General features: G+C 42.9%; 1 protein-coding gene across 1 annotated transcript; it reads right to left on the bottom strand.

Annotated features, from left to right (window-relative positions):
• Window positions 1-22: 22 nt before the first annotated feature.
• LOC119658374 lies at window positions 23-16,712 on the bottom strand. Its single transcript, XM_038065736.1, has 6 exons — window positions 16,340-16,712; window positions 7,914-8,045; window positions 7,688-7,840; window positions 4,364-4,488; window positions 3,522-3,628; window positions 23-441 (listed from the first exon to the last, which is right to left on the bottom strand). The coding sequence occupies exons 1-6, from the start codon at window positions 16,626-16,628 to the stop codon at window positions 117-119; spliced, it is 1,131 nt and encodes a 376-aa protein (XP_037921664.1). The 5' UTR covers window positions 16,629-16,712; the 3' UTR covers window positions 23-116.
• Between the last annotated feature and the right edge of the window lie 10,483 nt (window positions 16,713-27,195).

Raw genomic sequence — 27,195 nt, 5'->3', positions numbered from 1 at the left:
AAATAAAGTATATAAGAGCAAATTTAAAATATAAACGGGTATTTATTTATCTCAGCAAATTCATTTACATTATCCATAAATGTATGTACAACAAAAATTTATCAGTAAATTGCATCCTAAAATTTAGTTTTATCAAATTTGAATTCCATTATAATATCACCTCTGAGAGGAATATCGCTGGTGCTGAAAGAGTTTGGTGCTTGGAATACCTTTATATCTGCAAATTGGGCAATTGTTGGGTTGACTAGTGATTGACCAGGGAAATACGTTAAATGATAATTTTGTTCAGCTAAACCAAATACTAGGTTGCAATAGAGGCGTTCAGTCGTTACTTCACGACACTCCATTTTTATCTCTTCAGAGGCAGTGGCTCTGACTCTGTTGGCAAGGTCTACCGTAAGAATATATGATGGATCCTCTCTGTCGATTAATAGATTATTGCTGAAAATTGAATATATTCATAAATTATTTGTGTTGCTTCACTACTTAGGATGTATTGTATCTTCATTCATTCGTTTCACTATAGAAAAAATGTATATATATGTATGTATTATCTTTTAGCAAGCATTGAGCAATAAGGCAACGTTTTTCCAACAGCGCTTACTTATCCTACTTCGCGTTTTCTGTTACTTAGATTTGCAGTACTGCAGTAACTTCCCGACTACGGAAGAGATCAATGGCGCGATTAATTACTCAAAATCAAACAAGGCTGGTTTTTAACAACCAGTGGAAAAGCTATTACGGATTGAGCGATCAAATCTTGAAAACTCGTGAAGTGCAAGCAAAGTCTTAGCAACTAATTGAAGTTAGTTTATCCCGTGTAGATGTCGATGTCGGTAGGCGGGAAAATAGTGCACAAAACGCACAAGACTTAGGACGAGGTAACATTGCCCGAGAAGGCGATACGGATCCCCAATTCGTGGAATATGATGCAAAAGAAGGGCCTGGACAGCAGGCATATTCCCGGAAGCGGCAATTGTTCTGAATATAGAAAGGCGCTAAATGCAGTGGGAAAATAATCAACCTCAACCTCTCACTGCAGGGTCGTTCAAGACCTGCTCTCGGAGACCACCTACATACGATAGAAACCCTAACAATAGTGTATGGGTAGACAAGCCTATAGTGGGGACGGCGCTGTGGGCATGCGGTAACTAAGCTATATAAGAATGTACTAGGTAGCCTATAACTGCCTGACGTTAGCTGAAATCAAGGACATGTTGGACTGATTGGTTTTGGACCAAAAAGGACAGAGCCGAAAAGTCATTGTCGGTGATTGCAATGCATGGTCCACAGAATGGGGGAATTCTCTTTAGGTCTCTTTGGAGACCTCCGCGCATCATATTGGCTAACAATGGCCAGGTCGAAAGGAGCGTTCGGTACGGTTGTGGACTTAACTTTTATTAGCCATTCACTAGGTCGGGATATGTCCTGGGCATCACTGGACACTACACCTGCAGTGATCACCAGGGAATTGTTTTTGATTTGAAATATAAGCCAATCGGTTGGGGACCTGCATGTCCTAGGATGAGTCTCCTCATCATCGCGTTAGATAGGTCTGCGAAAACAGTTGACGAGGAAGCATTTATAGATGTATGGTTGGATGAGAATACCATATCAGCCACGACCTCGAAGGGGGCCTTCCCTATTACGGAGTTATAATTTCCCCAATAAAAGGTGGAATTGTTGGTGGAACAGTAAACTGTCCTCAGTCCTCGATTGGCGTGCCATCGGGCCAGATAAGCAACTCAGAGCGTAATGCGTAGGATTGACTAGGAGGTGAAGCAACGTGTCTACAAGGAAGGTCGAGGAAACATGAAGTTAGTTACACAGCGAAGTAAGAAGGATTACTTTAAAATACTCTACGCAGAGGTGAACATAAACCCACACGGAAGCGCCTACATATTTGTAATGGGGAGATTTAAAGGCCAGGCAGCACAGCAGATTACATGTCCGGTTTCCTATTCAAAATTGTTCATGGTTTGTTTCCTCAGAAGAGCATGAAAGGTAAGATTTGATATAATACCCCTAGGAACAGCAGAGGTAGTACTTGAGATTTTTAATAGGTTGCGAGACAATGAAGTACCGCACTTGGGCGATATCATACTTATCCCTCAAACTGGTTGTTAAGTCAAGGTCGGAAATATTTTTGGAGTTGTTTAAAGTAAACTTGGTGGATGGAATTTTTTCTTAGGTTTAGATATACCTCAGGTGCAGCGTTATTGCGCAAAGCTGGTAAACCACATGATGAACCACCCTCCTACAGGCAGTTTGTTTCCGGCTTTAGAGAGCCTTAGAGGCTTATCAGACTGATAATACGGCTTTCGTATGGCGAGATAAACCATGGACGCGATCAAACTGGTTACTGGCTTAGCTGAAAACGCAATGTGCGGAAAGGGTGGTACTGACGAGTATTACACAGTCATTGTTTGATGTACAAAATGCATTCAACATGGCCAATTACCTTATGGAGACGATTGGTGTACCTAGCTACTTAATTACGCTTGTTGATAGCTTTCTAACAGGGACCACTACTGTGGAACATCATATCTAGTTATGTTCTCAACGTTCCAGTTGCTAATGGGACTACAATTGTGGGTTACGCCGATGACATAGCGGTGACTGTTATTGGAAAACATTCCGCAGATGTGAGAATGTATTCATCCCAATCAATCACTGTCCTAAAGAGGTGGCTGAAAGATACAGGCTTTGCACTCACAAAACAGAGGCGGTACTTATCACGAAGCACCGTAAGGTAGTCAGCGTCAGCGTTGGGAACTACATCATCGCTTCAAAACCAGCAAGGAATGATAATAGATGCTAGGTTGAACTTCTAGCAGCATTTACAACATGCTTGCATTAAGACGTCCATGTTAGCATGTCCCTGGCAAAGACGATGCCGATCAACCCTTTGGCCGACGAGATGGCGCGCATATGTAAATGATGGGCCCGGTTCTTGCTTCGATCAACACGTAAAGAACGGCGGCAGGGAGGAATCGTTGAGGCGGCACAGTGTTGAGAACGGGCGGAAAAGGATCGATGAACCCCTACTAACTAGTGGCTTTTCAGCACCAGCTGCCTTACTCACGAACAGCATCTGCGCGTAATGCATCACGAAATTCATCTTACCTTACAACGTGTCCAAGTCCAAGTTCAAAGTGTTCCACCGGGATGTTCATTACATGAACTACATTTTCCAAAAATAGAGCAGTTCGAACATAGGGAGGAGATGTGATGATAGAAGATAAGTTACTTGAAGTAGTCAGGAAGGAGGTTTCGTCCCTTCCTGTGGGGTAGCCTGCCATCGTGGACAAGGGCATTTTTGTAACTCGACCTGGAGTTCTCAAGCTCAAAAAAGTCGCCAACACGAGAAACATTCACGTCACGATATGATGGAGGTAATATGGGTGATAATTGTTTTCCTTTTTTGGATTTGACCAAGATGGCAGAACTTTTGTAAATGCTCCCCCATCCTTTTCCGCTCAAGCCTTAGATCATTACATACGATTATATCATTAACTTACCTGAATATTTCAAGCTTGGGAAGTTGGTAATCTGTTTCGGCGCTCTGTATCATCAATTCTTTGACTCCGGATTTGGCATCGCTTAAAGTAGCTGGATTGTGTAATGTCTGAAATACCATAGTTAAATAATTTTCTTTTTTGCAAACAAGACAATAAGTTCAAGGCTACTATTGAACAGAAACTAGTATCTTATTGCTAACCAGTAAGGACACCTATCCTGACTAGAAACCTCTGGGGATGATTAATAGCACAGGTGGCTAGTTTTAAGATTTATTTCAGGGACTCCTTCAGAAACAGCACAATGTCTAAGGAGATGTAAATGTCCCTACTTAGTGCTCATTGGTGATATTTTTCACACTGCCTTGGACGGAGGAGTATAATATCTTTCCTCAAACACCTCGACTAGGCTGACAACATCTGTTCTCTCTCTCACCGAGTCATGAACCTTAGCCAAATGGCTCTAGATGTGGAAAAGGAGGCAAGCAGAAAACTGAAGAACGAAGGCGGAGTTAACGCCGCTAATGCGTCGAAGTACATAAAGTTCGGAGCCCCTTTTGGTAGAAACAAAGCTACCTAAATATATAAATTCTTCGACACCTTCAATGTTGTCACCATTAATGCAAATAGGAAGAGTGACCTCATCAGTTAGACTTCGTCTTACTGGTGTTTATCTTCAGTTTAGAAATCATATGGAGGGATCATGGATTTTTTTTCAGATTTTTCCAATTGGATCGTTTCTGAAAATTGGTAATCGTTTTAGAACTGTAGTTTTTGGAGCCCCCTTCAACCAAAGCTAAAAAGTAGAACTGAAAATAAAAAAAATGGAAATAAAATTTTCTTACCATATTATAGTGTAGCTTTACTTCCACTTGCGAATTCCGACGAGCTAATTTACTAATTCTGAATGAAATATAAACCACTGGATAAGCATGTTCGTCTGGAATCCCAACGGCAGTGGAATTGTCAGCTGGAAAATAAAAAAAGTAAGATATGTATAGACGAAAGGAAAGTAGCGAGTAGAAATAGCACTGCCATTGTACAATTGTGATGCTCTTTAACTTGGACTGGAATATTGCAGTCAGAAGTTTGTCAGAAACCGGTTTCCAGATCCAGAGAGTGTGCCTTGCAGTATTCATCAGAAACGACCGACAATGAATTCTCTCGGCTATCGCTTGGCCTTCCAGAGTAGAAAAAAGCGAGAAGAAGAACAAGGAGAGAAGTAGGGTCCCACCATCTTACTTCACTTGGGCGCAGAATGCCCAGATTTGATCGTTGGAATTCCCGCTTGGGTGGAAGACAACGAACATTCTGGAGATCCTCGCTCCCGTGGTCGAGCAGCGTGCGCACATTCTAGAAACCAATCATAGTCCATTTTCGATAGCCAAAGGCCGTAGCTGTGAGAGCAATCCCTATCCGAGATGTTGTTGACGTTTCGGTAGAATAAAGTTTTAAAATTTGCAAGTTGCTGGCCCACAAATTTCTACCTCTTCTAGTCACCACCTACGACAATTAGGGACTTTAACTCTTAAGCTCCAATCCACAGGGTGAGCCCCAATTCGCACGGCTAAGCGATGCTAAAGCAATTATTTTTCTGGAATGTCTTTCTCTGGGCTGCGTACCTACCTCTGGATAGAATATTAAGATGGTTTTCACACCATAGCCTGGGAAGAATGACAATTCAAACCCCACGAACTTCAGACAAACTAGCTTAACGTCATTGTCACTGGGGTCGTACTCGTTAAGTGAAAATCAAGATAGAAAACGCAATTCTGAAAGGAGAGTTCGCGATGGGAGTGTTCGTAAGCACTGTAACCGTGTGTTCTTCACAAAATTGACAGCATGATTTGGATGACACCCTAATCAAATGGATCGACGCTATGCTGAATCAGAGATTGCTGTGTACTGAAGTAGGTGTTGATCTCTACTTGACCACAGAAACAACAGAAGAGTGGAGTAGCACGTGGCAGCATTTGTCATAATAATGCAATGCACAGCTTTTTATGGCTTCGCACATCCCAGTGGGAGCCAAATGCAAACATCCTTTCGGATTAATGGTAATGGATTTTAATAGAATCACTAAGCGAATAATGCTTCAAAATTTCTCTATGGGAAGTTAATAGATAGACCCATGTTTACTCTCTTAGGGACTGAGGAGGAAATAAGTAGATGCATCAAAGATCAATCGGATGAATCCGTTCTTACTGGGATAAGATGAAGAAATACACACAAGAAAACCATCTAGGCGACATCAACACACCAAAAAGGTGCACAACCAGGTTCCCTGTTCCTTTGCCGCTGAAGTTGCTCCTCCTGTGTATAGCCTTCTTGCTGCCAATATATGCCCAGAACATCAATGGCCCATACCAAAGAGGCTTCACTCTAGAAAAATCAGTTACAGATCAAATTTTCTCTCTGCGGCGAGCTATGGAAAAACTGTTGGAATATGGACATCAGTTGCACCATCTTTTCATCAACTTTAAAGCCGCCTATGATAGCATAGCCAGGATAAAAGTGTACACGGCCGTGGAGGAATTCAGTATCCCGACGAAATTGATAAGACTGACTAGGCTGACCCTGACCAATGTGCGAGGCCAGATAAAAGCAGCAGGATCACTCTCAAGATTATTCGACATTAACAACGGTCTATGACAAGGGGATGCCCTATCATGCATCCTCTTCAACCTGGCTCTGGAGAAAGTGATTCGCGATGCCGCTGTAAATGCGAGAGGCACCATCCTCTTGCAATTCACCCAACTACTGGCCTACGCTGACAATATCGACATCATGGGAAGAACAACTCGAGATGTAGTCTAGCTTCATTCAGATCGAGCAGGTGCCGCGAGATCTCGGACTGCACATTAATGAGGGCAGGGCGAAATATATGGTGGCAAGGTCAGCACCAAAAACCAAAGAACCAACAATATCAAATGGCAATGGTCAAACGGAAAGAATAAAGATAGGAGATTACAATTTTGAGACCGTTGATAATTTCTCCTATCTAGGATCGAAAATCGCAACCGATAACAACTACGATGATGAAATCCGCGAACGGTTGTTGGAAGCCAAAAGAGTCTATTTCAGCTTACAAAAACTGTTCCGCTCGAAACGTCTCACCATAGGTTCAAAGCTCTTACTGTATAAGACCATGATCTTGCTAGTCCTCATGTATTCCTCGGAGACTTGGGTTCTTAACAAGAAAAATTGTGAACTGTTGGCCGCATTCGAGAGAAGAATTCTCCGAGGAATTTTTGGCCCCCTACATGAGGATGGACGATTCCGTGAAGTCTATGAGCATTACCATGACTGTCAGGTAAAATCCGGCTCAATGGTTATGGTGGGCAAGTCACTTAATCCGTATGGGTGAGGATGATCCAGCCCGAAAAGTCTATAAGGGCAATATCTATGGTAGAAAAAGAAGACGAGGCAGACGCTGCCTGAGATGGAACGATGGCGTAGGCCAGGACGCCAGACAGCTTTTATGGATATCAAATTGGTGGACCTCTGACCAAAACCGGGGTGTCTGGAGTTTCTTATTAAGACAGGCCTAGCCCGAATAACGGTTGTTTCGCCGTTGATAATGACGATAGGACTTAAGATGGTACTAACTTGAAACAAAAAAAAAATTAACCCTGTGGAGTTTGTCCCGCTAAATAAAATTACGATAAAGACATGACTTTGTTCTCTCCCTTGAAAACTTTGATGTGCGACTATATACCAATGAAAGGTTGAAATTTATAGTAATGAAATTTGAAATAAAACGGAGGTAGTTCTAATAACCAACCATCCACATTATTCTTTATCACTCATCTATAAATTGAATACCGAATTACCGAATACCGCAAGTAAAAACGAGGGAGATTATTAGTAGAAACCTTCAGAACGCTTCTATGCAGAATCCTCTCACATCAAACAGTCATTTCTTAACAACTCGTACAAAACTAAACCGTTGCGTTTATTATTATCGACGAATGCTTCAATTTTATAAGTTTTACAATAAAAACAATTGAAATGAAAATCAGGCAAGCACTTCACATCTCTGCTCTATGGATCCTAACAAGACTAGAAACAAGATGAGGTACTTCATAGGGTTCAACATGCTTCTTATTCACCTACACGATCGTTGAATTGTACCTTTCTATCCTAAAATCATAAATTTTAAAAAATACCTTGACCAAGAGGTCTGTCTGCACAGTTGAAGTAAAACTGGCCCAGGACACTTCCTCGCGTTGTAAAACTGATGAATTTGGGGTTCAGTGAGGTATCTGGAAATCTCAACAACGGATATGACCTCCCCCATACAAACAATTGTAGTTCGCCATCTACACATAGAAAATAATTAAAGGTTTTATTATTGTCTGAAAGAAAATATCTCAACTTCAATATTTTGTTTACCTTCTTTCAAAACGAGAACCACTGGCACTGCGACCTTGTTCGAAAGATGCAAATTTTCTTCCGTCCGAACTTTTTGAGATCCACCTAGGCTAGTTTTAAATGTAGCTGCAGGCGGTTGTCCAGTATTGAACCCTGAATTAATTAATTTGAATAGGAATTAGATTTTGAGATACATCAATATCTCGTTATTTTCGGTTAGATTCCTTATGGCAGTTACTTTCTTAGTTTGGTTGATACTCCCAATTGATAATCATAATGGTGTCATTTAAAGTGCGACCTATAATAACTATTGTACCCTTTTGATGGTTATTGTGGTCTATTAATTACAGTATGTAGAGTAATCCTATAAGCAACAAGAATTTTAGGATGTTTCCTACTGCTTGATGTTTCTGCCTAGCAATAGATATTACGTTCTCTCCCAGGTGCATTAACCCACTTTGCACAAATGCCACACATTTTCGTAGAATAGTATGCAGATTTTATCACTCTTTCCACAGCCTACAGTGACCCGTGAGTAAGACTCATTTCAGTCGCATTTAAACAATCCTTCAAGCGTTTATGAGTTCATATCTCCAATGTTCCACTACTATATTCGCCCGGAATAGTCCTGCAAACCATTCCACTTCCATTCTTATTGTTATAACCATAAACCTGTTTTCGATTCCGCAGAAAGGTTCTGGTCCATAAGACGCCATCTCTTCTCCTTTCCTGCCCAGTTCGTCGGCTGTCTCATTATCTAATCCAATATGGCCCAGAACCCAAAGTATCATAACCTATTCTGCGAACCTAGCTGTCAGTTAAGGTTCCAATACTTTGTCTCTTGTAATTCCTTTGGAGGTAAAAATAAGAACACCTTTCTATGGCATATATCATACTTTCGCCTGAAGTATACTGGTACGCTTACCGATTGGTTCTGGGTATTTTTTCCTTGGACCAAAAGCTCCCTGCGCCCGCTCTCTCTGTTTTCACGGATTTGTCAGTATTCCAACTAATCAGTTGCTGGTTCAAACTTTGGGAAACTGTTATGCTACTTAGTCTAATGGCTTTCAAGTGATCCAGTGATCCTAATGAATCGTACTACAACAGTCTTGGCTAAGTTGACACGTAGTCCGGCCCTCCTATACCTCCTACCATATATATATATATATATATATATGGTTGCCCTTCACCCCTTGGTGGCATATAGCGCGTCAGTCCGTGCAATTCATCAGCTAAAAAACCATAAGTCGCCAGGAGCCGATAGAATTACAGCTGAATTGGTTAAATATGGAGGCGACCAGTTACACCAAATGATTCATCAACTTGTACCCAAGGTATGAGACAGCGAATCAATGCCTGACGATTGGCAACAAGGCATTATCTGTCTCATACATTAAAAGGGAGATATCACACAGTGCAGCAATTATAGAGGTATCACGTTGCTGAGTACCATCTATAAGATATTCTCCGCTATCTTGCTTGGCCAGATAGCCACATACGCCCAGAACATTATTAGCCCATACCAAAGAGGCTTCACTCCAGACAAATTAGCAACAGATCAGATTTTCTCTCTGCGGTAAGCGATAGAAAACTGTTGGAATATGGACATCAGTTGAACCATCTATTCATCGACTTTAAAGCCGCCTATGATAGCATAGCCAGGGTAAAACTGTACATCGCCATGAGAGAATTCGGTATCCCGACGAAATTAATAAGACTGGCTAGGCTGACCCTGACGAATGTGCCAGGCTAGAGGCCAGATAAAAGCAGCAGGATCACTCTCAAGACCATTCGACATCAACAAGGGTCTACGACCAGGGGTTGCCCTATCATGTGTCCTCTTTAACCTGGCCCACGAAAAAGTGATACGTGATGCTGAGGCAAATGCGAGAGGTACGATCCTCTTCAAGTCCACCCAACTACTGGCCTATGCTGACGATATCGACATCATGGGAAGAATCACCCGAGACGTACAAACTGCCTTCATCCAGATCGAGCAGGCGGCAATTGAGGCGAGATCTTAGGCTGCACATCAATGAAGGCAAGACAAAATATATGGTGGCAACGTCAGCACCGAAAACCAACCAACCAACAACATCAAACCGCACTGGTCAAACGGGAAGAATAAAGATAGGAGAATACAACTTTGAGACCGTTGATAATTTCTCCTATCTAGGGTCGAAAATCACAACCGATAACACGGTTGCTGTCAGCCAACAGAGCCTATTTCAGCTTACAAAAACTGTTCCGCTCGAAACGCCTCACCATAGGGTCAAAGCTCTTACAGTACAAGACAGTGATCTTGCCAGTCCTCATGTCCTCCTCCTCCGCGGAAACCTGGGTTCTTAGCAAGAAAAATTGCGAATTCTTGCCCGTGTTCGAGAGATGAATCCTCCGAAGAATATTTGGCCCTCTACATCAGAATGGACGATTCCGTAGCCTACATAACGACGAAATCTATGAGCGATACCATGACCGTCCAGTTGTGGATAAAATCCGGCTCAATAGGTTGTGGTGGGCGGGTCACTTAATCCCTATGGATGAGGATGATCCAGCCCGGAAAGTCTATAAGAACTATATCTATGGTAGAAAAAGAAGACGAGGCAGACCCTGCCTGAGATGGAGCGATGGCGTAGGTCAGGACGCCAGAAAGCTTTTAGGGACATCGAATTGGTGGACCTAGGCGCAAAACTGGGATGTCTGCAGTTCTTTATTAAGGCAGGCCTAGACCGGATACCGGTTGTTGTGCCGTTGATAATGAATTAAAGGAAAAACTGCAAGGGAAACCAGTGTACACTAATACTGTAACAACTAAGTTCTCTCTGAAATTGCAATTTGAAAATACATAAATAAGTGGATTTATCTAAGTGAAATTATGCGGTATTTCTAGCGATTGAATTATTTGAAATAATTAAAACATGCTTTTTGCTTAAAATGCTTGCTTTTTTATTAAAATCGATTTCGAAATTTGGTGGGCAGATGGGAGCAATGAAATCCCACGCATACATCGAGTGGCATAAATTTAGGTGGAGTTTAAAAACTTCCCCTAAGTTCATCCTAGGTGTAATTTTGCACCGGCATAGACGACAGTCTTGTGCATATACATGCCAAGTCCCATGAAAATCCAACTATTAGTGTCAAAGTTATAGCAGTTCAAACTTATCAATTTCGTGCAAATTAACAGCATCCCAAGGCATACAAATAAGATGCTGACGTCATAATTAACGAGAATAATTGAAATTCCAGTGAAATATTAAGATTCCATTCAAGAAGAATCCAATTCTCCCTACCCCTTTTTAAGGTTTTGTGTGAAACAAAACCTTATTAGAATCGAGACGGTGTCTGTCTGTCCGTCTGTCTGTCGTTTTTTTTTTTTTTTTTTTTTTTATGGATGGAGGTGGAAATCTTAGAAAGACACTGCCGCGCCAGGTTGCAGCAGCGTGTGGGATTCTCACCCACTAAAACCACCCCCACTTTCTCCTTTTTCCTTCCCCGCGGGACCGCCGCAAAGCATTACTTCGCGGGGTGGACTGCGCTTTACGCGACCACGCCTTCCGTTCTTCGCGTCCTCCTTGCGCGCTCCGCTCTTCCCAGTTCCTCTTGTATTCGTTTGATGGCGGTGTTCACCGCACACCAGTTTCTCTCCGATTTCAACATTTCCCCGACGATGTTCTGCGGGCTTAGAGTGGTTTTCAGGGAGTCTTCCAGTCTCCTCCTTTCTGAGAGAAATCGTGGACAGTGAAACATAACATGCTCCGGGTCCTCAGGTGTGCAACCGCATTCAGGACACAAGGGAGAATCATCCAGCCTGAATTGGTGCAGGTACTTCCTGTAACCACCATGTCCTGACAGGAATTGCGTCAGATGGTAGTTAATCTCACCGTGTCGTCGCTGGATCCACTCTTCAATACGGGGAATCAAAGTGTGGGTCCAGCGACCCCTCTGCGAGTCATCCCACCGTTTCTGCCACTTTTCCAGCGACTCTCGCCTTGCCGCCTTTCGGCATTCTGCATCCTTTTCAAGAGGATTCATCTTCCTTGTCTCGTACAGGCAGCGTGTCTCACTTGCCAGAATGTCTATCGGGATCATTCCCGCAATAACACACGCTGCCTCGCCTGATATTGTTCTGAAGGCGCTGCACACCCTTAGCGCCACTAAGCGGTAAGTCATATTTACTCTCCTACGATTACTCTCACACGCTAATGCTTCCTCCCAAACTGGTGCCGCGTATAATAGTGTGGAGCGAACCACTCCGGCTACAAGTAATCTGCGACTGTACCTTGGACCTCCAATGTTAGGCATCATCCGCGCTAATGATACGCTGGTATTTGCCGCTTTCTCACAGGCATAGTCCAGATGTCCCCTGAAATTGATCTTAGCGTCAATCATCACCCCCAGGTATTTGATAACCGGCTTCGAAGTGATGACGTGACCACCAACGCGAATATTAATCGTATTCCTCTTCCTACGATTGGTAATCAAGACCGCCTCCGTCTTTTGTTCCGCAAGGTCAAGCTGAACCATCTCCAGCCACGCTTTTATGGCGCTAATGGTTTCGTTAGCGTACATTTCCACGTCTTCAGGTTCTTTCGCGACGACAACCACAGCTAGATCATCTGCGAAACCGATTATCGTGGTCTCCTTTGGCACGGGAAGGACAAGGACCCCATTGTACATGACGTTCCACAGGAGAGGACCCAACACTGAGCCCTGTGGTACTCCTGCGGTGACGGTGTACTGCTTGGATCCCTCATCCGTGTCGTACCACAGTGTCCTCTCCGAAAGGTAACTGTTGAGGAGCTTAGTCTGTCTGTCTGTCTGTCACACCCAATTTATTCGGAAACGACTAGACCGATTGTCACGAAAATTGGTGAGAGTATGTAATCTGGTGATCCCTTTACATGCAATAAGTGGCGCCATCTTGTGTTAAGTTTAAGGGGGGGCTCCCCATACATGTGAATGGAGGGTGCAAATTTTTTTTTCACAGAATGTAGCTATGTAGGGTATCAAATGAAAGGTCTCAATTAGTACTTTTCGAATCTGGTTCAATATTTGATATTAGATGAAACATAGGGGAGTGAGGGTTCAAAATATGACCCACAAAAAGTGTAACAGGTCTCGTTCTCAGAACCTATCCAACCGAAAAATCTGAAAAAAATCACAGTGGTGCATCTCTACGAAATCTAGGCCTCAAAATATATCCGGTTCCGATATCTGCACAAATAAAGTTAATAATAGTATATTTCCACATTTTAGAAATTTACCCGGCACCCCCCCTTAAGTTCATCCCAGAAGTACAAAATTTGGCATACGTATAATGAAGAACTTAATGCACAGTTTGATCAAGTTTAAAGAAAATCCAACTATTATTAACAAAGTTATAGGGAGTGAAACTTTACAATTTTTTGTGAATTTCGTGCACTCTACAACCCGCATGACGTCATCATCACATATCAATTCGTCAATACCACAACGAAATGAGTTCTTATGAGTGGGGTCGCAAAGAATTATTCTGTTTTAGTTTTTTAGTTATCTGCCAACCAGACATGTGTGTATGTAGGTATATAATAGATGCGTGCTAATGAACTTTGCGGGTAGTGCCTAATTCAAATAGATATAAGAAGTAAATCGGAAATATGGGTACGATCAATTTATATACGTGCATATATGTGTATAGTATTCGGTAATAGGCAGTTTGTTTGTTTAGGGTGAGCGTGATATCTATGGCTGTAATATGTACGTATGTCTCGTAGTTTGGAAAAATATGAAGGATTATGTTGGATTTGTAGCTATATACGGACAGAAAAATGTGCGTTGAAGTTTCTCACATAAGATGAACACAAAACCTTTATACCTGAAGCGCGAGCTTCCGGTATTCCGACTTGTTTATATTTGATGTTGGTTAAATTGTTGACATTAAACTCAGAGTGTGAAGCGTATGAGGTTGACTATTAACACAGGGCTTTCCATCAAATGATTTATTTAACTTGCTTTCTAGAAAATAGAGGGCAATGGAATTTTTAGCTATATTACACGGAGCTGTCGTGCACTCGTCGCTCCTCACATCTTTTTCTTTTTCTTCAGCCTTCAGTTCACAAGCGGGGTCGGCTCGTCGTGATCGGTTTCGTAATTTTATTTTATCAAATGCCTGATCAGGATGTAATCTCGAGACCTTTAAATCCTAAATCCTAAGTCACCATTGTTTTGGCCGACTTTTTGATTGCTTACCATTGACTTCGATGTTCTGACCAATATTGGTTGTTGAATTCTCGTTAGTGTGAATTATGTGACCACACCATCGGATATTCTCATTTCAGACGTGATCAAAACGTGTCACGTGCAACATCTTCGTCCCCATTACCGCAAAACGCCGTTCAACTATAGAGAGCGTCAGACGGACGACATTGCAGTAAATTTTAGATTTGGGACATGCGCTGATACGTCGATCACAAAAAACACCTGTTGGAGAATTTCAATTTCATTACGCAGTTCTCCATTGGCTGATAGCATTGACTCGAGATATTTTAAATCGCTGAGTTCTGGCAATGGCAGTAACCTGCCCCTCGAGATATTTAAATCGCTCAGTTCTTTCAACGGCAACAACCTGCCCAGAACTGAGCGATTTCAATATCTCGGGTCAATACTATAAGCCAATGGAGAACTACGTTATGCTCCTCACTTAGGGAAACACAAAACCTTTTATACCTGAAGCGTCAAGCTTCCGGTTTCCCGACTTGTTTCTATTCGCTAGTTTTATTTATTGGTTCTGCAAATACCGATATTTCGGGAACCACTTGCTCCCTTCATCAGTGCTAACAAGTCTTGCAAGACCAATAAATAACACTAGCGAATAAAAAAAGCAAGTTTTAATTATTTAAAAAAAAAAGTGAATTTATATTTATATTTGTCGAGAATTGAAAATTCTCTGAATTAGGATTTAAATTGTTAAATTTTTATAATTTATTTTTATAATGTTATTTATTAAAAGAAAGAAAAACCTTTGCAAACGTGAAAAGAAAAAAAAACATCCATTGATTTCTTCTAAAGTGATTTAAGTATATAAAAGTAATTATGAATTAACTGCGTTGATTTTGCTCTTACCTCCCTCCCTCATTTATGTAGGGTTCCCCCCCCCCCCCCATTATATTTGTAGCGGCAGGCGGTGAACAATTAGGTTGTGGTGGGCCACCATGTCATCTAGCTCCCCATGATGAAGAAAGGAAAACGGGCGCCATTCGTCGCGTAGATGCCTGAATCGGCTCAGCGCTGATCCTTCCTCGTCCATCCCGCGCGCATTAGGTTTTTGTGATTTAGTCCCCAGATATCGGCCTCGAATAGTTTGCCCTGGGTAGGTTCAGTTTTGTTGACTATTGAGTCAAGGCACGTAATAAAATCTCTGTGATCTGACAGGAAAATAATATTTGAGAACCAAGAACCCCGGCCCTCATCCCGCCGACCTGCTGCCATGCGGATAAGCTCCAGCACATGCCGTCCGGTTTCGTATATTACCTCGCGCAGTCGGTATTCACGGATGGCAAACCTGTTATGGAAGTTTGATTGGTTGACAGCCTTGGTGACCGTGTTGGTGCCAAGGTGATGCAATGCCTGACCCGCATTGTAACAATTTCAAATAAAGAAAACCCCAAGAAGGCCTTATTGGCAGAATGACAAAAAATTACTCCCGATTTCACACAAGAGCTAATTAACTCAGTGCCAATGCTTCAGGCTGTTATTAAAGCGAAAGGATATCAACCTAAATATTCATTATTAGCCCACAGATTTTATTTAACAATAATTTGAAACTGTATCAAATAAATTGTAACCCAAAATATTGTCCTTTACTGGTTTTCATGTTTTCTACCTTTATTTAGTTCTAGTTTGAAAAACGAAAATTTCCCAATTAAACTACAATCTTTCTTCTTTAAAATGGCATTTGATTTTTTTTTTTTTTGATATTGTAAATGCTTTTTGAACTACGGCAACATCAATTTTTTAAAAAGTACTATATCAAACAAGCTGGGAGCCACTGTGTGTATTGAATCACCTTGAGGATACCACGGAAAAACCAACAGATGATCGATAGGTCACATAAATTACGCCAAAGACCTCTTGGTCGTACGATGCAGGCGTGTATCTCATTTAATCACAACCTAAAAATGTAAATTTTGCGAAAAACTTATTGACAAGCTAGTTGCGCATCAAGCAGCGTTTTGATAAGAATTCGTCTAAGGGGAAAAAAATAATAATATCGGCATTAAATCCGTTAATAGAACAGAAAAGTCTCTGAGTAAATCCCCTAATTCTGTTGTATGGATTTAGATATAAAGCCCCATTCACTAAGAGAATATCTAAATAAACAATTCTGAAACAACACTCAATGCTTCAATAACGTACACTTTGCAAAGCACAACTGGTTAAAGAAGGTTGAAAATGCTGCGATCACTCACCAAATTCAAAAAGTTTACTATTCGCCTGTACACTATCAGTTTCGGTCAAAACAATGAAAATATCGCGGTCCCCTTGTATGAAGAGTTTGTATCTAAAAGTTTCGTTTTCCAATTTGTCATTAAAAAAATAGTCCAAATTGAAAAAGTTTATATTTCTATCCGCTCTCGTTCGAAACTCCTGGCAATAAGATAGATCGCCCTCTTTTTCAGTCAGGTCCACACTTAATACGTTTTCAAAACACGCGGATAGTGCAAATAGAAACAACACCACGATCAGTGAGGAACTCATCTTTTCAAATATTCTCGCAGAAAATCAAGGAAGATACTGTCTACTAGCAGCAGCGAAGATCGTTTATGTATGATTCGAAAAAGCAGGAATCAGTTCTCAAGTCTATTAAAAAACACAACCATCGCTTTCATGCTGGCTTCTTGGGGTTATCTCATGCCGTAACAGAGGTGCGAATTCGCTTGCCGGATCAATTGTGACTAACTACATACAGTGGCTCAAAGTGAAACTGGAACACTAAGATGTTTTTAAGTTTTTGTGTGAGATTATAATTAATCTCGCCGTGTCGTCTCTCCAACCACTCCCTGATGGCGGGAATGAGTCTGTGAGTCCACCGATCCTTGGCATAGTATATATTCGCCATCTCATCTGCCAAGATGTCAATCTCCAAAAACAAGAAATCGGTTGGTCTTCACAAAATCCCCTCCATTGTCCTCAAGAAATGCGCCCGAAGCATTGCCCCCATTATGTCTTCCATCATCAACAACTGCCTTATCAACGCCCACTTCCCAACAGATTGGAAGACTGCTCGAATTGTTCCTATTCCCAAAAAAAAAAACAAAATCCGCTAAATCCCGATAGCTACAGGCCTATCTCAATCCTCTCATCCTCCGCCAAGATTTACGAGCGGACCATCAAACTTATCATAGACGAGCACTGTGACTCCAACCATTCAATCCCGCAATTCCAATTCGCCAACCGCCCCAAACACTCTGTCGAGCATGCACTACTCGTGCTCAAATCGGATGTCCTCCTCGGCCTCAACCGGAACGCACCGACGATAGCCTATCTCCTCGACATAAAGAATGCTTTCGACTCCGTATGGCAATACGGACTCGCATACAAGCTTTCCGAAGTCCTCCAGTTCCATCCGCACCTCTGCAAGCTAATTCTTAGCTTTCTTGATGGGCGGAAATCCCAAATCCAACTCCAGGAACACTTCTCCTCCCCATATGCTTGCCCGGTTGGCATCCCTCAGGGGTCAGTCCTCTCCGCTATCCTCTTTTCCCTGTTCACCGCAGACCTTCCCAAACTCCACACCCAAATCCAATCCAATCCGTGAAGCTCGCCTGAATTCCTATTTGGACGAGCTCTACCGGTATTTCACCCGCTGGAAACTGTCCCTAAGCCCACAAAAATGCGAGACCATCGTATTCCGTAATATCGCGAAGATGACACCGAAAATGAGAAACAACATTTCAACCCTATCCCTGAAGATCCACAACGACACCATCCCAACCGTCAAAGAAGTCACCTACCTTGGGGTGACAATCAACTTCCGCCTATCCCACGTCCCACATATCACGAAAGCCCTGAACCGTGCAACAGGTGCCTTCAAATCCCTCTACCCAATCCTAAAATACAGTAGCCCAACACCTCAGAGAGTCAAGCTGTTTTGCTACAAACAGCTTATCCGTCCCCTCCTCGTTTTCGGCTTTCGTTCACGCTTCCCCCACCAAATCGAACGACTCCGCTGCAAAGAGCACAGAATCCTCCGCCACTGTACCAATATCTTCAAGAACGAAGACCGCTCCAAATACATCTCCAACCAGATCCTCTACGACTCCTGTCAAACGCCCCGCATTGACGCCGTCCTAGCCCGTCATGCCCTCAAATTCCTAGACAAATCCATATCCCATCCAAATCTACTTATCTCCCAGGCCAAGCAGATCGAGATCGTCGAAGAGAATCTTCTACGAACTCATCTGTACCCCCAAATCCTCCTATCTCTCCAGTCTTTTAACCTCCTTTTCGATTAATCTTCTACAACGGCATTTACTCCTCATCCCAGTTTTCAAAACCCACCTATCCTCAGCGCCACTCCGAGCTTCTCTTCCCAAACCCCTCCCACATGCCCCCCCAGCCCAACCCATATTCTAGTTCCTTCCCCCGCCCGCTCGCTTTTTTAAAAAAATTAACGAGTGGAGGTTTTTTTCGACTTTTCCTCCAAATCACATTACATTTTTTTCAATTTCTTCTTTAGTGATAAGTTAGTTTAAGCCATAGTTTACCTTAGATTAAGCTAAGCTGTTAAGGTAGTACATAAGTTAGGCTAATTTAGACATGTAATATTATAGATTAAATAAAAATTGTTGTTTTTCGCAATTGTTGTTTTCCAAGATGTCAATCGGCATCATTCCAGAGATGACGAGTGCTGCATCATCTGAGACAGTCCTGAAGCATACCCTCAGGGCTGTCCAACTGTAGACTGCATTCAGTTTGCTAGTGTTAACTGATATCCGCAACGCCTCCCTCCAAACTGGTGTCGCATAGAGCATGATTGAGGCCACCACCCTGACTACAAGCTACCTAGAGGTATGCCGTGGCCCTCCCACGTTCGGCATCATCCTCGCCAGGGTCATACTAGTAGTGGATGATTTATCACAAACATACTGAACGTGTTGCTTATAGTTGAGCTTCCTGTCTATCACCACTCCCAAGTATTTGATAGTCGGCTTGGCAGTGATGATATGATTCCCGATTCTAACACAAGCGTAATTTCTCTTCCGGTGCTTCGTGATGAGGACCACTTCTGTTTTTTTCCTCCGAAAGCGTCAGACCGGAGCTCTCTAACCAGCATTTAACAGCACTGATTGATTCGCTTGAGTATAACTCAGCATCTTCGAGATGTTTTGCGACAATAACCAGCGCTATGTCGTCAGCGTAACCCACCATTGTGGCTTCCTCCGGAAGGAGTAGATTAAGTACATCGTTGTACATAATATTCCACAGTAATGGGCCCAATACGGAGCCCTGCGGGAGACCCGCGGAAACAACGTACTCCGGGGGTCCGTCATCAGTGTCATACCAGACCCTCCTTTCAGTTAAGTAACTATCGATGATAGCAGCGAGATAGGCGGGAATACCAACCTTCGCTAGGGATGTCTGTATTAGATTCCAATTGGCCGAATTGAATGCATTTTTCACGTCCAGGGTCACTACCATGCAATATTTGCTGATACCACCCGTTCTGTGGATTGCATCTTCGGCCAGGCCAGTAACCAATTTGATGGCATCAGTGGTTGATCTGGCTTTACAGAACCCATACTGCCGATCTGAAAGACCACCTTGGCTCTCAACAACCGGGAGTAATCTATTATAGATTACCCGCTCTAACATTTTCCCCAACGTGTCCAAAAGACATATGGGTCGGTATGACGATTGTTCATCTGGAGGTTTACCAGGCTTAGGCAGAAGTACCAACTTCTGTCGCTTCCATGCCGCCGGAAATATCCCTTCGGACATACACGCTTTGAACAACTCAGTGAACATGTCCGGCCTGGATTTCACGGCAAACGAATAAGGCCCCATATATGTGAATGGACGGTGCAAAATTTTTTTTTCATAAAATGTGGCCATGTGGGGTATCAAATTAAAGGGCTCAATTAGCACTTTTCAAATCTTGATATTGGGTGAAACAAAGAGGCCTGAGAGCTCAAAATATAACCCCCAAAAAGTGTAACAGGTCTCGTTCTTAGAGCCTGTCCAACCGAAAAATCTGAAAAAAATCACACACGAAATCTAGGCCTCAAAATACATCCGGTTCCGATATCTGCACAAATAAAGTTAATAATAGTATATTTCCACATTTTAGAAATTTACCCGGCAACCCCCCTTATATTCATCCCAGAAGTATAAAATTTGGCATGGGTGTAATGAAGAACATAATAAGTTTGAAGAAAATCCAACTATTATTAACAAAGTTATAGAGGGTGGAACTTTACCATTTTTTTGTGAATTTCGTGCATTCTTCAACCTGTATGACATCATCATCACATTTCAATTATCAATACCAGAACGAAATGAGTTCTTATGAATGGGGTCGCAAAGAATTATTTTGTTTTAAGTTTTTAGTCATTTGTATATGAATATCAATTACTCCAACCAGACATGCTTTTTTTTTTTTTGTGCGTACACGGAGGTGGAAAATCTTAGAAAGACACGTCCGCCGCCCGAACGGCGGAACTACAGCGGGCGCGTGTGGGATTCACACCCCCGGTCTCTCCAGTCCAAGCCTCGCGGGACCACCATTGAGGTATTACTTCGCGGGGTAGGTTTGCTCTTAGACACTCATCCTTCTCCTATTTGCAGCTTTCCTCCTTCTTTGTTCCTTCAGCAACTCCTCCTGCATTTGGATAATTGCGGAGCCAACCGAAAGCCACTTCTCCTCGGACTCCAGCATCTCAGTAACCAAGCTCTCCGGGGTCCCGCTCCTGCCCAGCACCTGGTTTAAGTTCCTTCTCTCCATCGCAAATCGTGGGCAGTGAAACATCACATGCTCTGGATCCTCCGGTATGCCATCGCATCTGGGACAGTTCGGAGAATCATCCACCCCAAAGCGGTGCAGATAGTGCCTGTAGCAACCACCGTGTCCCGTGAGGAACTGGGTAATGTGGTAGTTGGTCTCCCCATGTTTTCGTTCAAGCCACACCCTAATGTTGGGAATGAGCCTGTGCGTCCACCGACCTTTCGTAGACTCGTCCCATCTGCGTTGCCAGAGATCAAGCGTTGCCGCATTTCTACGCTGTGCATGTCCCTCCATATGTCTTGCATTGTACAGGACACTCATTTCTTTGGCCAGAATGTCAACCGGAATCATGCCTACCACCACCAATACTGCCTCATCTGATGTGGTTCTAAAAGCACTGCAAACCCTCAAAGCCATCCGCCGGTAAACCGAGTTCATCTGCTTCCGTCTCTGAGAGTTTGCAAGCGCCTCTGCCCACACAGGCGACGAGTAGAGCAAGATGGAGCGCACCACTCCGGCTAGCACTAACCTCCGGCAATGTTTCGGTCCACCAATATTTGGCAACATTTTTGCAAGTGCCGTGGTGGCACTGGCTGCCTTTTGGCATGCATACTCTAGGTGTTCCCTAAAACTCAATTTGGTGTCAATTATTACCCCCAGGTATTTGATAGCCGGCTTTGATACGACCGTATGTCCACCGACCTCCACTTTTACAGTGTTATTTTTCCTGCGTTTCGTTATTAAGACCGCTTCCGTTTTCGCGTCCGCCAAGGTTAGCCCGGCCTTTTCTAGCCACGACTTTACCGCTCTCACTGTTTCCGTTGCGTAAAGCTCCACATCTTCTGGGTGTCTTGCTGCAACAACCACAGCTAGGTCATCAGCAAAGCCGACAATCGTAGTCCCCTCTGGGACGGGAAGAGCAAGCACCCCATTATACATGATATTCCACAACAAGTACCGATCCCTGTGGTACCCCGGCTGTGACAAGGTACTCTTTGGGGCCCTCATCCGTCCCGTACCAGAGAGAGAGTTATCCACCAAATTCGCTAAGTATCCGGGGACACCTATGTCAGCTAACGCCCGTTTAATTCTATTCCAGTTGGCCGAGTTGAATGCGTTTTTAACATCCAACGCCACGACGTCACAGCAGCGGCCAGAAATCAGTGCACCTTTTGCCAGGTTTACTATCATGCCAATTGCGTCCACCGTAGAGTGGGCGCGTCGGAAACCAAACTGGCGTTCCGACAAATCATTGCTGGCTTCGACGATGGGCAGGAGTCTGTTGAGGATGACTCTCTCCATCATCTTCCCCATTGTATCCAATAGGCAGATACGACGCTGGGTTTGCAGGTGGCTTGCCAGGCTTCGGACCAGACATGTGTGTAGATAGGTACATATATAGTATATGCGTGCTAATGAAGTTTGCGGGTAGTGTCTAATTCAGATATATATAGATATATTTGTACATTAAACCAGCCTTATTTAATATACATACTATATATGTACATATGTATGCTTTTGTGCACGAAGTAAATCGGAAATATGGGTACGAATTTATATACGTGCATATATATGTACGGTATTCGGAAGTAGGCAGTTTGTTTGTTTAGGGTGAGGATAATATCTACGGCTGTAATATGTACGTATGTGTTTTAGTTGGTAAAAATATGAAGGATTATGTTGAATTTGTAGCTATATACGAATAGAAAAATGTGTGTTGAAATCTCTTACATAAGATGAACACAAAACCTTTATACCCGAAGCGCGAGGTTCCGGTATTCCCACTTGTTTTTAATAAGGCAATTAATGGTGCAGCGAGAGAATGAAAAGAACCGATAAAGTTTTATTTACAAAGCAAACTCTTTAACTTTTAAAAACCTGAAGTTTGGCAAATAAACAAATTTTATCTCAAATTGAAACTCGGACACTTAGAAGTTTTTATGTATATATGAATTGTTATAATACGATTTTAATATTTTGTTGGTAGCCCTTTACTTGCTCTGATAGACTGCAATCTACTTGGTATCGAGTGCACCAGTTTTTTTGCAATGACAGGAGTCAATCCTTTCCCATTCGCACTTCAACGCGAAAAACGTCGAACTTACTTTCGTCAGTAAACAATACTGTCTTCCAAAACAAAAACTCCTTATCTTTTTTACAGTTTTGCAAATTTTAACCTTTTTGAACGGTTCTTCTTGCTAATAAGCGAGTTTTTTTTTTGTCGCACGACTCTACCACTGAAATTATTCTTCCTTAGTATTATTCAAAGGGTAGTATAGGTCCCAGGGCGAAACGTGGATTGTACCCACGATGGAGCATAAAACCTGGCAAATGCCTGCTGAACCAACACCAACAGCTCTACTACCAAACCCTCCACCTCCACGTGGTGACCGCTGGGAGCCCTTTCTTAACGAAAAGCTGCAGACGGAGGAGGATGAAGGCGAGTCTCCCGCACTTAAAAATGGGACAACTTGTACCAACTGGTCCTCCAGGTTGGAGGTTGGGTAGGGCTGACAACCATACACGGAAAATAACTTGTTATGAAGCTACAACAGGAGCCTCGGACTGGACGGATAACACAACGACAAACCCGGCAACGACAAAGGAATAACGATTTGCGCATTCTGCGCAAAACCGGGATGTCTGGAGTTCCTTATTAAGACAGGCCTAAACCGGATACCGGTTGTTGCGCCGTTGATGATGATAATGAGTATTATTCTTACCGTTCCTGGACTCGCTTCCTTTCCGAATTGTGTTTTTAATGCTGCAGTTGACTTTGGAGCACTTAACTTTGGATTTTCCCTTATTTTCCCTACTATCCATCGTTCTTCGGATGTTAAAAATATTTTCCGTTGGTTTGGTCTTGCTCACACTCCTTTAATGGTGTCGTGAACAATACTCGCGATCTGTCTTACTGATAAGCTGGCTTTAAATATTTATAATAAGCTTTCGAGCTCCCCTATGAACATGTCCAGACTGTCTTCCCACTTTTAAATTTCAAACCAGAATTTCGCAAAAACAAGTAAATATTAAAACTTTCTTTGAGGTTTCTCAAGATAAACTGAAAACAGAGGATTATCAATTTTTACATTTTTTTAGATTCTTAATGGCCATATAAAAAAATACCTTCTGTTCGAATTTCACTTTGAGCCACTGTAGAAAGACACTAATAGAATAATTTCGCTGTTCTATTCTATTCTATAGAGAGAGCTTTTTGTTGGAGCTCCATAAATGCCTTTCGCACATGCGCTTTTGAATTACATTTCACAATATAAATTTGGGATTCCCCCATTTATATGAGAATTTATATTGTTATTTATTGATAGCTTTTGAACTATTTGCTGACGTCATTGATTAAAAAGCTTGAATTGGAAAAGGGGTTTGTAATTTTGTTATTTTTTGCAGAGATAATAGGCCGTTAATATCCGCATGAGTCACTCAATAGAGTCTAAACGCTGAGAAAGGCGTCTGATTCAATAAGGCGCTGATAAGAGTTTTGTTATGCTGTTATGCTGGAAATGCATAAAAGTAAGCCTGATGAAAAAGTGTAGTGTCCATGGCGATTGCTACATGTACAGTACTGTTCCGGGGTGAAATTGAGTACGTCTTGTAGCCTCACAAAACGACTCGAAAATAAAGGCTTGGAATTCCCAACTGATTAATAATTGTTTATTTCCAGGTATTTAAACAATAATTTTGCTTACTACGCTAACTATGTTTTTAAGGTTTTATTAAAATCGGTTTACTATCTGTCTGTCTGTCTTTTTTTTGTTGAGAAGTTGGTCATCTTCAGAAGACACTGGCCTGGACGCGCCAGCGTATGGGATTCTTACCCACTAAAACCACCCCCAACTCCCCCAAGTTCCATAAAACCACCATAAGGGATTGCATCACGGGACGTACATAACCGCGCTTTTCTAGTCTCCTCTGCCTTTCGCCTTGCTCTGGATAGATGCGACCATGGAATTGATCGCATCCCAGTCTTCCTAACAAGCTAGCATTCTTTGCACCAGATTTTCTGGTACGAGCACAGAGTCTCCTCTAGGTTCGTAATTTCTTCCATAAATCTTGGACAGTGGAAGAATACGTGCTCTGAGTCCTCTGGGACACCATTGCAGTTCGGACAATCGGGTGAGGTATCTAGTTTAAACCTGAACAAGTATTGGCGATATCCTCCATGTCCTGTGAGAAACACGGTCCAACCACTCCTTGATGGTAGGGATGAGCCTGTGTGTCCATCGACCCTTTCCCGAGCGTTCTCAACGCTCTTGTCATCTCTTTAGGGATCTTTCCCTTTCGGCTTTCTTTGTATGCTATAAAGGAGAGATAGATATATCTATATGTATATATTCGTCATCTCATCTGTCAAGATATCCATGGGCATCATTTGACAAATGCTGCATCATCTGAGACAGTCCTGAATGCTGAGCACACCCTTAGGGCTGTTTTTCTGTAGACTGCATTTATTTTCTTCGCGTTAAATGTGATCTGCAACGCCTTTCCTCAAGCTGGAGCTACATAGAGTAGGATAGAACACACTACCCTAGCTATACGCAACCTGGAAGCATGCCGTCGCCCTCGCAAGTTCGGCATCATCCTTGCCAGGGTCACATTTGCAGTGGATTCTTTGTCATAAGCGTACTGCACGTGTTGCTTATAGCTGAGTTTCCCGTCTATCATCACTCCCAAGTATTTGAAAGTAGGCTTAGAAGTGATGATATTATTCCCAATTTAGCGGCGCTTGGGGATGAGGCCCGCTTGGTGATCAGACAAGAACTCTCTAGCCAGCCCTTAACAGCACTGATCACTTCGCATGAGTATAGCTCAGCATCTTCGAGATCCTTTACGACTACAACCAGTGCTATATCGTCGGCGTAACTCACCACCGTGGTTTCCTGTGGAATGGGAAGATTAAGCACATCGTTGTACATGATGTTCCACATCAGTAGGCCCAGTACGGAGCCCTGTGGGACATCCGCATAGACAACGTACTCCTGAGGTCCGTCATCAGTATCATATAAAAGCCTCCGGTCTTGTAAATACCTATCTGGCTCTCAACCACCGGGAGCAATCTATTATAGATTACTCGCTCTAGCATTTTGCACACAGTGTCCAAAAAATAAAGAGATCTGCAGGATCTTGGCTCACCTGGAGGTTTACCAACCTTAGGCAGTAGTGCTAACTTCTGTCGCTTCCATGATGCTGGAAATATCTCCTCGGACATGCAGGCTTCGAGCAACTCAGTAAACATGTCCGGTCTGGATTTCACGGCAAGCTTAAGAGCTCTATTCGGCACGTCATCTAGACGCTGAGTTTTTTTATCTCCTATTCTAGCACAAATCTCCAGCAGCTCGTCACTGGTAACTGGCGGTATTGTCGTCACATTCAGAGGTCGCTGGAAGCTGTCCGTGCCCTCCTCTTGCTGTGGGAATAATCCCTGGATAATTTTGAACAAGAGTGAAGGGCACGTAATCTGCGGAGAGTGACGACGTCTGAATCGCCCCATCACAATCCCCCACGGGCTTAAGTCTGCTTCCGAACAGAGCTCCTTAAAGCATTCTCTCTTGCTCAGTTGGATGGCGAGCTTAAGGGTTTCGCAGGCTTCCTTATAGGCGCGTTCTTTATGCCTGGTTCTTCCTACTGTCCTCTTCTAGCTCGGTGACAGGTTGATCGAAGGCTGACCAGTTCAGTATTCCACCAGCAGTTTGGTCTTCTACTGAGGAATGAGCACCTCCTCGGCATGGACGCGTCACACGCTTTGGCGATTCATTGCACCACATGGACCGCTCTTTCCGTAGAAGCGCCTGCTTTATTAAGTTGGTCTAGCCACGCCTCTCTGAAGGCCTCATCTAGAGCTTTTGCAGACTAGCCAGACAACTTTCTCGGTGTCGGGCGTGATGATTTTCTGCCCGGTGACTCCACACATATCCCAAAGACGATAGCCTGGTGATCGCTTGCTGACGTACAGAAGTTAGGTCTACGATTGAGGCAGACCCCCCCTTCTGAAAGGTGTTTACATAACCTTCGTTGACCAGAATTATATCCAAAAGCGTTTAATAGACTGCGGCCTCTTGCATTTGTCTCTCTACTACCCCGAAAATTTCTCATTTGAATGTCACTTCGAGGACTATAAGTAGACCTTATGTTTTTGGGTCCATACTGTGACATTCTTCCCAAGTGAATTCTTAACTTGAGTTCGGAAGTCATCAGCTGGATTTTTTTTCAGCTCAAACATTAGGTCACCCTTTTGTGTCTTTCGAATCTTGCTGACATTTCCACCTAGATCTTTTAGGACGAGATCAGCTTTGACCTTTTTCAGTA

Source organism: Hermetia illucens, chromosome 5 (genome assembly GCF_905115235.1).
Source record: "Hermetia illucens chromosome 5, iHerIll2.2.curated.20191125, whole genome shotgun sequence".
NCBI lineage: Eukaryota > Metazoa > Arthropoda > Insecta > Diptera > Stratiomyidae > Hermetia > Hermetia illucens.
The sequence above is the reverse complement of the archived record's forward strand: the minus strand, read 5'-3'. Positions and strand labels throughout refer to the sequence as shown.